This window comes from Thamnophis elegans, chromosome 2, assembly GCF_009769535.1.
Source record: "Thamnophis elegans isolate rThaEle1 chromosome 2, rThaEle1.pri, whole genome shotgun sequence".
In the NCBI taxonomy this organism is placed as follows: Eukaryota; Metazoa; Chordata; class Lepidosauria; order Squamata; family Colubridae; genus Thamnophis; species Thamnophis elegans.
The window spans coordinates 160,774,810-160,790,126 of NC_045542.1; the positions used below are offsets into that span (position 1 = coordinate 160,774,810).

Here is a 15,317-nt window from a genome sequence, read left to right on the forward strand (position 1 = left end):
TAAAATTACAGCAAGCCGATTCACATAAAGGTAAGGGTTAGGTTTAGGGTTAGGTTTAGAGCGTTAGGGTTACGTTTAGCGTTAGGTTAAGGGTTAGCGTTAGGTTTTTCCTTAGGTTAAGGGTTAGGTTTAGGGTTAGGTTAAGGGTTAGGTTTAGGGTTAGGTTTGGGGGGGTTAGGGTAAGGTTTTCGCTTTATTTTTACATTTTTCGATCACAGCGCGATGTTTTCGTCGCGCTGTGATGACGCCAAATACGCGCTTTCGTCGACCGCGCTTTTGTCTACCGCGGTTTTGTGGTGGAACCGGTTTTAGAGCCACGGAAAGGGAAAGCCTGGGAAATATTTCTCCGCGCGTTTCTTACTTTCACAGAACCGGCAGAGTCTCTTGCCCTAAATGCATCCTCTGGTGCTTCACAAAGTACGAACTGGTGGTGAAACTTTTCCCACAGTAGTTACACTTGTAGGGTTTCTCCCCTGTGTGGGTCCTTTTGTGGAGTACCAGGTGGGCTTTGCAGCTGAAGCCTTTCCCGCAGGCCGTGCAGGTGTACGGCTTCTCCCCCGTGTGGGTCCTCTCGTGGTACAGGAGGGCCGAGCGTTGCCGGAAGGTCTTCTCACACGTGGAACATTTGTACGGCCGCTCCCCGGTATGGATCCACTTGTGCTTCACCAGATCCGAACTCCGGTGGAAGCTCCCTCCGCAGTCGGAGCACTTGTAGGGCTTCTCCCCCGTGTGGATCCGCTCGTGTTTCACCAGGTCCGACCGCTGGTGGAAGCTCCGCCCACAGTAGGAGCACTTGTGGGGCTTGTCCCCCGTGTGGAACCTCTCGTGCACGATCAGCTTGGACCGCTGGCTGAAGCACTTATCGCACGTGGTGCACTTGTAGGGTTTCTCCCCCGTGTGGATCCGCTCGTGCCGGGAGACGTCGGAGCTGCGGTTGAAGCTTTTCCCGCAGAAGGAGCACTTGTACGGCCAGTCCCCGGTGTGCAGGCGCTCGTGAGCGATGAGTTTGGCGACCTCGCAGAAGCTCTTCTCGCACACGGAGCATTTGTAGGGGTTCGCACCCAAGGGGAACCCCTCTGGGCCGAGCAGACTGGAGCTAGGATTAAAACTCCCCCCACAGTTTGTACACAACGATTGTTTCGCTCCGGGTGGGTTTACGTCCGTTCCTCTGGGGCCGTTCTCCTGAGGATTCTTCTGGGGTTCTCCCGCCTCTCCGAATCTGCCGGTCCCTTCCTGCCATTCCGTGGAAGATGAGCCACGGGGCTCCATCCCCATGGTGTTGTTCCACTCGTTGTCTTTTTTTATTTCACCCACCTGCCCATCGTCTGCCGGAATAAAGAGAAAACATAATAGGCTTAGAAGATAGGCTGAAGATACAGAAGGATCTTGACAAACTTGAACATTGGGCACTATCTAATAAAATGAAATTCAATGGTGAAAAGAGTAAGGTTCTACATTTAGGCAAGAAAAACAAAATGCACAGGTACAGTATAGGTGGTACCTTCCTCAACAGTAGTAACTGTGAGAGGGATCTTGGAGTCCTAGTGGACAACCATTTAAATAGGAGCCAGCCGTGTGCAGCAGCTGCCAAAAAAGCCAACACAGTTCTAGGCTGCATAAACAGAGGGATAGAATCAAGATCACGTGAAGTGTTGATACCACTTTATAAGGCCTTGGTAAGGCCACACTTGGAATACTGCATTCAGTTTTGGTCACCACGAGGTAGAAAAGATGTGGAGATTCTAGAAAGAGTGCAGAGAAGAGCAACAAAGATGATGAGGGGACTAGAGATTAAAACATGAATGGTTGCAGGAGCTGGGTATGTCTAGTTTAATTAAAAGAAAGATTAGGGGAGACATGATAGCAGTGTTCCAATATCTCAGGGGTTGCCACAAAGAAGAGGGAGTCAAACTATTTTCCAAGGCACCTGAGGGTAGAGCAAGAAGCAATGGGTGGAAACTAATCAAGGAGAGAAGCAACTTAGAACTGAGGAGAAATTTCCTGACAGAACAATTGATCAGTGGAACAACTTGCTTCCAAAAGTTGTAAATGCTCCAACGCTGGAAGCTTTTAAGAAGATTTTTAATAACCATATGTCTGAAGTGGTGTAGGGTTTCCTGTCTAAGTAGGGGGTTGGACTAGAAGGCCTCCAAGGTCCCTTCCAACTCTGTTATTCTATTCTATTCTATTCTATTCTAATAAAAAAATTTCTCAAAAGAAGAGTGGAAACTAAAGACACTGGACTGTGTTCAACTGTGCGCAAAGAAATGCTGAATTTTGGGGGGAATGTTATTTACAGGTTTGTTGCTTCTGTTTTCCAGTACCAGACGTTTCAAGTGGGGTATATTTGTGGCTCTTTTACAAAACATACATCCTTTTTCCAAGTCTTATTTCAAGTTACATGTTGCAATAACTTTTTTTTTTCCAGTCTGATGTTCTGTTTCTGCCCCCGTTAGCCAATATCTTACTTGCTAGAGGCATTTATTTATTTATTTAATAGATTTGGGATCTCTTCCTTGCGAAAGGCATTTTATTTATTTATTTAAGTAAATAAATAAACAAATTAAAAGAATTATTTGCTAAAAGAATTCATTTAAATCATCATCGTTTAACGACCCCCCATAACCCCTTGTGGGGTTGGAGTCTGGGCAACTGGAGCTGATTGTCTACTGGCCGGATGCCCTTCCTGTCGCCAATGCAGAGTTTTTCTTCAGCAGATATATTCTCAGTGTGCCCAGAGAGAGAACTATCTTCCTCTCCCTAGGATTGAACTCACAGCCTTATGATTGTGAAGCAAGAACGCCACCTCTAGGCCACCATACCACTCAAAAGAATTCATTTAAATAAATACATACATGTATAATATAAGAAAGAAGAGTGGCCTGGGGGCCTAGTGGTGAAGATCAATTCTAGGTAGCATCAGATATTTCTCTTCTAGAGCACAGAGAAAAAATATCTGCTGCAAACTCCATATAGGCTTCGGGAAGGGCATCTGGCCAGTAAATGCTGTAAATGATTATTACAGAGCAGTGATGTGCAGTGAGGGGAGGCAAGGCCTCACCACTCTCATCATGAAAAGAAAAAAAAATGTAAAAGGAAAAAGGCTGAGGTAGTTGCTGCCAGAGTCACAGTGAATGACTCTGCTTAGTGCTTAACTATTTAAAAAAGCCTCTAAAAAGCGCCCTCTGCAGGAGGAGATGGGAGAACCACGTGCCTCATTTAGTCTATCTTTATGATCACTCGAGCAGAGTTAAGCAAGGGTTAAAAGCTGAAAAATTCCTTATGTAGATGAGGCACTTGGTTCTCTCACCTCCTCCTGTAGAGGGCGTTTTTTTTTTTAGAGGCTTTTTTAAACACTTAAGCAGAGTCATCCATTGGGGACTCTGGCAGCAGCTAACCCAGCCTGACCTCAGCAGCTCTTGCCTTTTTCCTTTTACATTTTTACATTTTCATCATGGCAGACAAGAGCAGAGTTGAAATCCTCTGTGAAACAGCTGGAAAAGGTATGTGGGTTGGAGGGAGGGGGAGGAATTCAAAATTAATGTAATTTGTAAGTAATTGTATTATTGTAAGTAATTTGTGTGTGTGTGTGTTTTACCCGCCTCTGGTGGCACGCGGGCTGGCACTTGTTTTTTATGTAGGACATAGTAGCAGGGCTTTTGGACATAGCGGTAGGGCTTTTGGACGCCCCGGCTTTCTTGAAAGCGGGCAAAAGCCGCACCGGCCACTATGTCGGACATAGTGCCGGGGTGGCAGGACGGCTTTTGCCCGCTTGCCTCACCAGCCATAAACCTCACCACACGTCACTGTTACAGAGGTGTAAAAAGGGAGTTATATTTCTTGCTAAAGGCATTGATTTATTTAATAGATGTATAATGTCTTTTCTTATGAAAATCATTGATTGATAGATTGATTGTTATGGCTGCCCAACTCATACAGGGTGACTCTCCTTGTATGTTCCTTTGCACATCCCACACCCTCTTTTCATGTTTTGGAACTTAATAGTAAATATATTAATTAATATATTAGTTTTTCATCTGTTTCTAAATACAAGCTTTATCTTTTCCTCTCAGATCCTTCCATCTTTTGGCTTCTACTTCCTGGACATCATCTGCTCTTATATCATGATGTCCTTCTGTATATTAAAAAAAAATAGGTTGACAGAAAAATATTTTCTATTATAAAATTATTTTAAAAAAAATAAATGATCAGTAACTGTTAAGCAAATTTAGTTTGTCAGCTCCACAAGGTAGGCCCAGAAAAGAACCATCAACTTCCCAGGGAAACTAGAACTACACTTTACTGTGATAGGCCAGTGTTTCTCAACCTTGCCAACTTTAAATGGTATGGACTTCAACTCGAAGAGCCGAGGTGGCGCAGTGGTTAGGGTGCAGGACTGCAGGCCATTTCAGCTGACTGTTATCTGCAGTTCAGCGGTTCAAATCCCACCGGCTCAAGGTTGACTCAGCCTTCCATCCTTCCGAGGTGGGTGAAATGAGGACCCAGACTGTGGGGGCGATATGCTGACTCTGTAAACCGCTTAGAGAGGGCTGAAAGCCCTATGAAGCGGTATATAAGTCTAACTGCTATTGCTAACTCCCAGAATTCTCCAGCCAGCATGGTTGGGGAATTCTGGGAGTTGAAGTCCGCACATCTTAAAGTTGCCACGGTTGAGAAACACTGATCTAATTGGTAGTAAGAACTGCTTACCTTGAGAAAGGCTATCCTCGTTGACCTCCTGTTTGATCGGCCTGCTCAGCGGCCTTTCAGATGACGATGGATCGGAGTCAGGAAAATTCACAGTCACCACACGAAACATCCCTGGGCCCTAAAAATAAGCAAATATTTGGAATTAGTAAAGATGGGGAGCTATTGAAGGGTTAGGAAAGCCAGGATGCCTACTAACCTACCTACCTTCCCTCCCTCCTCTTTCTTTCTTTCTTTCTTTCTTTCTTTCTTTCTTTCCTTCCTTCCTTCCTTCCTTCCTTCCTTCCTTCCTTCCTTCCTTCCTTCTTTTCCCTATTTTTAACTGCTTATCTCCCTCAGAGAAGAACTCTGGGCAATGTACAATATAATCAATACAATTCACCTTAAAATCAGAATTCATTTAAGATTAACAGTTTTAAAATGATAAAATAACATTGTTCAATTTCAAAATTCCATGTTTCCTTCATTTGGGTCGCCTTCAGGATAGGGGTAGCTCCCAAAGACATCCAAAATTGCTCTCATAATACCCATCAAACTCAAATACTTTGGCCACCTAATGAGGAGGAAAGATTCCCTGGAGAAGAGCCTAATGCTGGGAACAATTGAGGGCAAAAGAAGAAGGGGACAACAGAGAAGGAGGTGGCTGGATGGAGTCACTGAAGCAGTAGGCGTGAGCTTAAATGGACTCCAGAGGATGGTAGAGGACAGGAAAGCCTGGAGGAACGTTGTCCATGGGGTCACGATGGGTCGGACACAACTTCGCAACTAACAACAAATACCTATCATGCCTCATGGCACCCAAAAGGACCTCCCTCCGAGGGGCATCTGGGCAAATTAGAGAGCTGAGGTGGCGCAGTGGTTAGGGTGCAGTACTGCAGGCCACTTCAGCTGACTGTTATCTGCAGTTCAGCGGTTCAAATCTCACCGGCTCAGGGTTGACTCAGCCTTCCATCCTTCCGAGGTGGGTAAAATGAGGACCCAGACTGTGGGGGCAATATGCTGACTCTGTAAACCGCTTAGAGAGGGCTGAAAGCCCTATGAAGCAGTATATAAGTCTAACTGCTATTGCTATTGCTAAATTAAAAGGTAGAGGAAATTGTGAAAGAACAAATGATAAAATGGGCTCAGAACTTTGGCTATAATATTGAATTAGACAAATGGGAAAAATTTTGGGGAACAAACTTAAACATGACACTATCAGTTGCATACAAGGAAAACCAGTACAAAATGTTTTACAGATGGCACCTGGCACCAACAAGGTTAGCTAAAATCTTAACAAATACCTCCCCAAAATGTTGGAAATGAGAATCAATACACGAAACATATTACCATTTATGGTGGACCTGTGAGGAGGCTAAAAACTTTTTGGAAAAGGATCAAAAATTGGCTGAAGGCAATAACAGGGGTTAAAATAGAATGAAAACCTGAAGTTTTTTTTATTAGGAATAATGTCTGCGAAATACAAAAAAGAAATCCAGTATTTAATACTACATATAATTATGGCAGCAAGCATTGCTTTTGTCCAGAAATGGAAAAACTAATTCCAAGTGAAGAGGAAATAATAAGAAAAGTTATGGATTGTGCTGAAATGGACAAACTAACTAAAGAAATCCAGGGAAAAGAAGAATCAGAATTCTACCAGATATGGGATAAATGGTATAGGTGGATGGAGGAAAGAAACAAGAATCAATGAAGGAATATTACAAGACTCAAAAAATAATAGTTGTGAGTAAAATAAGAGGGTTAAGAATGGTGAAATCCAAATGAAATACAAAGAAGGGGAAATAATATAAGGTGAGCAGTATCGATTGATAATTGCTATTAGAAAGAACAGGAAGCTCCTGTTTGTATTGTATTGTGTAAATGTGGTGTATGTTTAGGTTTTGTGTATGTGTATTTTGCATGTTTGTTAATAAAAAATAAAATATATTAAAAAAGGTAGCTTACAGATCCAGCTTCTATAAGGATTTGGAAGGCTGGTGGCCCATATAGTAGAGTCTTTGTTGTCATTGTACAAAATAAACACAACAAAATTGGTTATGAGGTCCCAAAGTGGACTTCAGGCTCTCTTACCTTCTGCTCCTGCCTCCCTTCCTCCGGGTGCCTCGCCAGGAAGTCCTCCGCCAGGGCCACGGCCTGGGCACACGTGTGGGGGTGGCACTCCCGGACCCAGCACTCCATCGCCTGGGGCAGGACCCCCAGGAACTGATCCAAGATCACCAGCTCCAGGATCTGCTCCTTGGAGTGCCTCTCTGGCTTCAGCCATAGGTGGCAGAGCTCCCGGAGACGACTGCAAAGTTCTCGGGGGCCCTCCGCTTCTTGGTAGAGGGACTGCCTGAAGCGCTGGCAGGGGGGCTCCGGGTTTGGGGCCGCCGGGTTCTCCACCTCCTCCTTCACTCTCCACCTTTCTTGGTGCATCGTTCCCACATAACCTTGTGGCAGAGTTTGGAAAAATGTCCCTTCCGAGGAACGCTGGCTGCTGGCGGTTGCCGAAGCGAGATGTGCCACGGGTGCCTTGGTGTCCCCCCACGGGGCAGCCGCTGGCAGAGGTCTGGACCCCCACCCTGAGCAAGGGGACTGCATGCCCCCCAGGAACTCCTGCCACTGGGCTTCCCAGTGCCGAGACGACATACAATCCTGTTCCGGCTCCTGTTTAATGTATGGAGGGCCCTTCCACCTCAAAACCTGCCGGTCGGAGCCCATCGGGGCCACACTGGGATTTTCTCTTGGTCCATCCAGGTCTAATGCTGGTTTCAGGTCTACTGGAGATTCTGGGGCCTCCATTTTCATCATTGGCTTCAACAGCGGATCAGACTCGGTTCTATCCAGGGTGGCAGATGGAGAGAAAACCCCAAATGGTGGCTTGAGGATTGTCGTCACATGACTAAAATACAAGGGGTAGAAAAAAAGGTATCAGATTTTTTTTTAATTCTCAATATTGGGTTTTTTTGGGGGGGGAGGCCTTCACTCCAGATCTGGGGTGCTAAATTTTCTCCCGGAAAGCACAAAGCCCTGAAAGAAATACACAAAGATTAAAAAAAGGTAAGCTCTTGTAGCAATGTGGACTGCGATGTTTACTCAGGGGGATCTATGGAGTGGTGTGGTGCCCTCACAATCAAGAGGCTATGAGTTTGATCCTAGGTAGGGGCAGATATTGTATTTTTCGGACTATAAGATGCACCCGAGTATAAGATGCATCATGATTTTGAAAAGGTAAATTAAAAAAAAAGGTTTTTGCACTCTGGAGGCCTCCCGAACCCTCTGCACGCCTCATTTTTTTGCACAAAAAAAGGGGGGGACATGCAGAGGCTTTGGGATGCTTGTAGAGTGCTCCTGGCAGCTGGAGGGGGGGGGCAAAAATGAGCAAAAACAGCCCTCCCCAGCCCTCAGGAGCACTCTTGAAGCCTTCCGAACCCTCTGCACGTCCATTTTTGCAAAGGGGCAGAGTTTCGGTAGGCCAAAAATGTTGTATTCGGTGTATAAGACGCACCCAGTTTTCACCCTCTTTTTTGAGGGGAAAAAGGTGCATCTTATACTCTGAAAAATAAGGTAGTTCTCTCTCTGGGCACACTGAGAATATATCTGCTGAACAAAACTGCGCATTGGCAACAGGAATGGCATCCGGCCATTAAAACACTCTGCTGGCTCCATTCTTGCCTATATTCAAAGGATTATGGGGTCGTTAAATGACGACAACGATAAATATCAATATATAATAAACAACCCTGGCTTTAATTACAGAGACTTACAACTCTACAATTGTGCCCATAATTTCCCTTGCTAAGAAAGGGAGCGGTGAAATGAGTTTTGTTTTAGATTAGATTTAGATTTATTAACATTTGTATGCCGCCCACTCCCTCGGGACTCTTTTGCCCCCTTTTACAACCTTTCTTGCCACAGTGGCTGAGCAAATCACTGCGACGTTAAGCAAATCATTTGGTCATTAAGTGAATCTGGCTTCCCTCGTTGACTTTGCTTGTTGGGAGATGGCTGGGAAGGTTACAAATGTGATCACATGACCCTGTCCTCAATACCAGTTGCCAAATGTCCAAATTTTGATCATGTGACCACAGGGATGCTGAAACGGTCGTTAAGTGTGAAAAATGATAATACTTTGCTTATTTCAGTGCTGTTGGATCTTCTAACAGTGACTAAGTTAATGGTTTTAAGTTTGAGGGCTACTGTATATTTTAGAGGCATTTTCTGTAATTAGCAAATATTAAGGATATTAATTTTAAGGATATACAGCATATACAGCCTCCCATTTGCTACCTTCCCATCCAGCTTCTGACTGACAGCTCAAGTCTATGGGAAGCTGGATCTGCTTTACAACTGTGTGATTCACTTGGGAGCCTCAGCAATTCGCTTAACAACGGAGACAAAAAAAAAGACATAAAACCAGGCTCACTTAATAACTATCGCACTTAGCAATTCCGCAATTCTCAATTGCGGTCATAAGTTGAGAACTTCCTGCAATAGTCAGATATTAGTGTTTAATTCTCTGTCTATAGTCTGATCAATATGCACAATGTGCTGGAAGAGGTGGGAGTGGGAGGCACCGTTTTACGGTGGTTCTCCTCTTACGTCTCCGACAGGTCGTAGTCGGTGTTGGTTGGAAGGCAGAGGTCGACTCCTAGGCCCCTCAATTATGGGGTGCCACAGGGGTCGGTCTTGTCCCCTCTCCTATTTAATATCTACATGAAGCCACTAGGTGAGATCATTCGCCGGAACGGGATTAAATACCACCAGTACGCGGACGACACACAGTTGTATCTGTCCGCCCCATGTCAACTCAGCGTAGCGGTGGAAGTGATGTGCCAGTGCCTGGAAGCTGTTAGGGTCTGGATGGGAATGAACAAACCTGCACTCAATCCTGACAAGACCGAATGGCTGTGGATGTTGCCCCCTAAGGACAGCCCAGCTAGTCCGTCCTTAAGCCTGGGGGGAGAAAATTTGCTCCCCTCAGAGAGGGTCCGCAACTTGGGGGTCCTCCTGGATCCGCGGCTGTCTTTGGAACATCACCTGTCGGTTGTGACCAGGGGGGCCTTTGCCCAGGTTCGCCTGGTGCACCAGTTGCGGCCCTACTTGGACCGGGAGGCACTTCAAACAGTCACTCACGCCCTCGTCACCTCAAGACTGGATTACTGTAATGCGCTCTACTTGGGGCTGCCCCTGAAAAGTGTTTGGAGACTACAATTAGTCCAGAATGCAGCCGTGCAAGCAATACTGGGTGTACCAGTATTTGTAACTTGTTTGTCCTTCCCCACCCCTGAATGTGAGCCACCCTGAGTCCCCTCAGGGAAAAGGGCGGCATACAAATAAAGTAATTACAATTACAATTACCAAGGTACACCCACACTACACCTATCCTCCACGAGCTGCACTGGCTTCCCATTAGTCTCCAAGCACGATTCAAGGTGCTGGTTATCACCTTTAAAGCCCTACATGGCCTAGGACCCGGATATCTATTTTATCTAATTGCTAATTGCTTATCTAATATCTAATTGCTATTGCTATTGCTATTGCTATTGCTATTGCTATTGCTATTGCTATTGCTATTGCTATCTACGAGACTGTCTTCTGCCGCATACCTCCCTAAGACCAGTAAGATCACACAGGATGGGCCTTTTCCTGGGTGCCATCAGCTGGACAATGCCGGCTGGCGACGCCTCGGAGTAGGGCCTTCTCTGTTGCCGCTCTGGCCCTATGGAACGAGCTACCCCCAGAGATCCGGACCCTACCCACTCTCATGGCCTTCCGTACAGCTATCAAAACCTGGCTTTTCCGGCAGGCCTGGAGCTGTTGACCTCTTGATTGAGGTCCAGCCCCGCTTAGACTGGGTGCATGTTGTGTTTCTTTTAATTTGTTGTGTGCTATCTGTTTCAACCCTTTTTAATATTTCTTATTTCTGTAAGCTGCCCGGATTCCTCCGGGATTGGGCGGCCTATAAATTCAATAAATGGAATAAATGGAATGGAATGTATTACGTCGTGCATGTTAATAAGGATATTACGTCCTTAATATTTCTGATTGTACTTGGGAGAAATTTGCCATTCTGTGTGTTGTCATAAACCCTGTTGACAAAAGAAATAAATTGTTCCATGTTTTAATACCTGCAAGGCTTCCATGCTGGGAGCCGTCGGATGCATTTTCATAGTCATTAAGAAAATAGTTTTATGGGTTCAGAGAAGAGCAACAAAGATGAACAAAGGCCTGGAAACTAAAACATATGAAGAACGGTTGCAGGAATTGGATATGTCTAGTCTAATGAAGTTTAATTCCCAATTGCAATGTATGGCTGTGAAAGTTGGACCATAAGAAAGGCTGAGCGCCAAAGAATTGAGGCCTTTGGAGTGTGGTGCTGGAGAAGACTCTTGCAAGCCCCTTGGACTGCAAAGCGATTAATCCTAATAAAACCTAAAACCTAAACCGGTCAGTCCTAGAGGAGATCAATCCTGACTGCTCTTTTAGAAGGCCGGATCCTGAAGATGAGACTCAAATACTATGGCCACCTAATGAGAAGGAAGGACTCACCAGAGAAGAGCCTAATGATGGGAAAGATGGAGGGCAAAAGAAGAAGGGGACGACAGAGAATGAGGAGGCTGGATGGAGTCACCAAAGCAGTAGGCGTGAGTTTAAATGGACTCCAGAGGATGGTAGAGGACAGGAAGGCCTGGAGGAACGTTGTCCATGGAGTCACGATTGGTCAGACACGACTTTGCAACTAACAACAAGAAGTTTAATGAAAAGAAGGACTAAAGGTAACACGGGCTGCCACAAAGTAGAAGGAGCCAAGCTATTCTCCAAAGCCCCTGAAGGCAGGACAAGAAACAATGGATGGAAACTAATCGAGGAGAGAATCAATCTGGAACTAAGGAGAAACTTCCTAAGAGGACAATTAACCGGTGGAACAGCTTTGCCTTCAGAATCACGGGGACTCCATCACTGGATGTTTCTACTCTAAATGGCCACTTCTCTGTAATAATATAGGTTCTCCCGTTTGAGCAGGGGGCTGGACTAGACGACCTCCAAGGTCCCGTCCAGCTCATTCATTCTATTGCTAAAAAGCCTCGCCTCTTTCTCTCTCTGCCGTCCATCTTTTCACACAACCATCGCCCATCGTGACTTCATTTCAACCATGTTTAGGGCGCGGCGGATCTTCAGTGCTTCTTGCCCCGGCTAGCTTGGAGTGTATCCCAGACGAGAAGGGCTTAGGAGAGCCATAAGCTACTATATAAGCGAAGCTAGCGGGCAAAAGGCAAAAAAAACCTACCCAGTTGGCGTTGGGTTTGATTCTGGACCGGACCGGCCAGGAGATCCGGCCCTGCGCTGCGCACCATGGGCTCGGCCAGTCCCCCACACTTCCCCCCTTCTCTTTCTTATGGCGGAAGGAAAACAATGGCCGAGGATGCATTGAGGCCGGGTCAGTCTGCCGGGGACTTCAACTAGGCTTGGATCGGAGCCGGAGAGCGGCGGCTGTCAGGTGCCTTTTCTCCCTTTCTCCCGGTCGCTTCGCCCAGCAAAGATCGGGCGCGCGCTTTCGATCGCATGATCCGCCGATCGATCGATCGATCGGTTACCGGCAGCCCCCACCCCGTGCAGCCACCCCCAACCCCCCAAAAGTGACCCGATCGCGCGCCCTATACCTACCTGGCCGGTTCCCGGGCAAGGCTTCCCGATCTGGCGACGCCCCAAGTCCGGGAGCTTGGTTGGCTTTGCTCGGCGGGCGGGCGGAGAAGCAGGAAGGGGTTTCCTTCCTTTTGCAGCCTCCCTTTCCGAAAGCGTCCAGGCCGCCTCCCAGCCGCGGCTCTATGGCTTTAACTCTTGGGGCGCAGAGCGGAGAGTGCCGCGGCTTTTGCGCCCTTCGGAATGGCAGGGGAAAGGATCGACCAAGGGGACAGGCGTTGCCTGCAGGAAGTTGGAGCTTCATCCCTGGAAGCTTTCAAGAAGGGACTGGACTGCCCTCTGTCAAAAATGGTATAAGGTTTATAGGTCTCCTGCTTGAGCAGGGGGGGGGGGGTTGGACTAGATGACCTCCAAGGTGCCTTCCAGCTCTATTCTGATTGATTGATCTGCTCCAATGGAGAATGGAGCAGAAGGCAAAACAAGAAGCAACGGATGGCAACTAATCAAGGAGAGAAGCAACCTAGAGCTAGGGAGAAATTTCCTGACAAAAATAACAATTAATCAGGGGAAGGGCTTGCCTGCAGAAGTTGGGGGAGCTTCATCACTGGAAGCTTTCAAGAAGAGTCTGGACAGCCACTTGTCAGAAATGGTGTAGGGCTTGAATCAATCAATCAATCAATCAATCAGCATAGAATTGGAAGGCACTTTGGGGGTCATCTAGTCCAACCCCCTACTCAAGCAGAAGACCCTACTACACCATTTCTGACAGAAGGCAGTCCAGTCTCTTCTTGAAAGCTTCCAGTGATGAAGCTCCCACAACTTCTGAAGGCAAGCTGGGTGGTTTAGCAGTTTAGCAGTTAGACTTATATACCGCTTCATAGGGCTTTCAGCCCTCTCTAAGCGGTTTACAGAGTCAGCATATCGCCCCCACAGTCTGGGTCCTCATTTTACCTACCTCGGAAGGATGGAAGGCTGAGTCAACCCTGAGCCAGTGAGATTTGAACCGCCGAACTGCAGATAACAGTCAGCTGAAGTGGCTGCAGTACAGCACTTTAACCACTGCGCCACCTTGGCTCTGGTGGGGGTTGGTTGGATTAGATGACATCCAAGCAGTGACGTGCGGTCAGCTTTATGGCTGGTGAGGCACTTTTTAGACTTGTGGACTTCAACTCCCAGAATTCCACAGCCAGGCATGCTCAGTTCCGATTTAAAGCGACAGCATTTTTCCCCCCTTGCAAAATAAGTTTTCCCATTTTTTTCTTCTCCCTCCCCCTCCTTCCTCCCTCTCTCCCTCCCTCCCCCCTCTCTCAAACAGACACAGGCACACAGAGAAATTGGATCCCTCTCTCACTCACACACACACTCACTCTCAAACAAACACAAACACAGAAGTTGGATTGGATATATTTTCAAAAGGCTTGAAAGCAGCTCCTCTGCCTTACCCCCCCCTTTCCCCTGCTGCCTTCCGATCAGAACCTTTGATTGCAGGTGAATCACGTTGTAATCAGTGAAGCTGGGCTTATGTACTTTTATCCAGCTGTGTGTGTGTCTGTGTGTGTGTGTGTTTGAAAAGACAACGTGGTTCTGCCAGAGCTGAGACAGACTGAGCTAGTTGCTCCCAGAGAACTCTAAAAAGCCTCTAAAAATGCCCTCTACAGGAGGTGAGAGAACACGTGCCTCCTTTGCATACAAATTTTTTTGCTTGTTAACCCTTGCTTAACTCTTAAAAGGCGAAAAATTGCTTATGCACAGGAGGCCCCTATTTCTCTGGTCTCCTCCTATAGTTAACACTAAGCACTGTTCCAAGTCACTGTGAATCTGGTAGCAACTACCTTGGCTTTAATTATTTTTAAAAAATTCTTTAAAATTCTTTCCTTTTCCTCATGACTGGTGAGGCCACGCCTCCCCTGCCTCTAGTGACTGCACATCCCTGCATCCAAGGTCCTTTCCAACTCTATTCTGATTGACTGATATTCTCCAAAGCACCAGAAGGCAAGGCAAGACAAGCAAGTCAGAGCTGAAGAAGCTTCTGGGATGAGAAGTGGAAAGTTTTCAAAGAAAAAACAAGAAAGTCCAGTTGCCTCCTGAAAAAAAGCAGGTTTGGGGCAACCCTGACCTGGGATGACTTAGAATCACATGAACAAAATTTAGACATTTGGCAACTGATTTAAAGAAACAGGTACAACATTGTTACATGATTTATATATTGCCACACATACCGCACTATTCGCCTCCATGCTGAGTTTGGTATTTCCTGGGGGGGGGGGGAGGCTGGGGGAGGCCATTTTTGCTCTCCCCAAGCTCCAGGAAAGCCTCCAGAGCCTGAGGAGGGCGAAAAATAGGTCCAACAGGAAAACCAGAAGTTTGGAAATGATCCGTTTCAGGCTTCCGGAGGGCCTCTTCTTAAAAACCTCCAGTGATGAAGTGTTGAAAGAAATGTCCTTCTGGGTTCAGCTCCAAGTGGGGGAAAAGACACTGGAGACATGGAGGCTGCTTGGAAAGATGGTTTATTATGGTTAGGGGGGAGCACGACTTTTTAGCCAGTCTTATATACTTTCCTGGCAAAATACATGGAGAAATGCCTTTGGGGAAAATTCCACTTAGGGTTAGGGTTAGCTCTCCATGAATTCGCAGAGCAAAACGGACATCGCCATTGGATTTGGAGCCCATCAGTATGGTTAGGAGGGAGCACGACTTTTTAACCAGACTTATGTATATTTCCTAGTAAAATACATGGGGAATGCCATTGGGGAAAACTCCACTTAGGGTTAGGGTTAGCTCTCCATTAATTTGCAGAGCAAAACGGACATCGCCATTGGATTTGGAGCCCATCAGTATGGTTAGGAGGGAGCACGACTTTTTAGCCGGTCTTATATAATTTTCCTGGCAAAGTACATGGAAAAATGCCTTTGGGGAAAATTCCACTTAGGGTTAGGGTTAGCTGTCCATGAATTCGCAGAGCAAAACCGACATCGCCATTGGAT

At 46.5% G+C, this 15,317-nt stretch overlaps 1 protein-coding gene across 1 annotated transcript; it reads right to left on the bottom strand.

Annotated features, from left to right (window-relative positions):
- Positions 1-235: 235 nt before the first annotated feature.
- On the bottom strand, positions 236-12,440 carry LOC116504541 (zinc finger protein 436-like). The gene is made up of 4 exons (XM_032211609.1): positions 12,358-12,440; positions 6,781-7,591; positions 4,711-4,828; positions 236-1,325 (listed from the first exon to the last, which is right to left on the bottom strand). The coding sequence occupies exons 2-4, from the start codon at positions 7,498-7,500 to the stop codon at positions 364-366; spliced, it is 1,800 nt and encodes a 599-aa protein (XP_032067500.1). The 5' UTR covers positions 7,501-7,591; positions 12,358-12,440; the 3' UTR covers positions 236-363.
- Between the last annotated feature and the right edge of the window lie 2,877 nt (positions 12,441-15,317).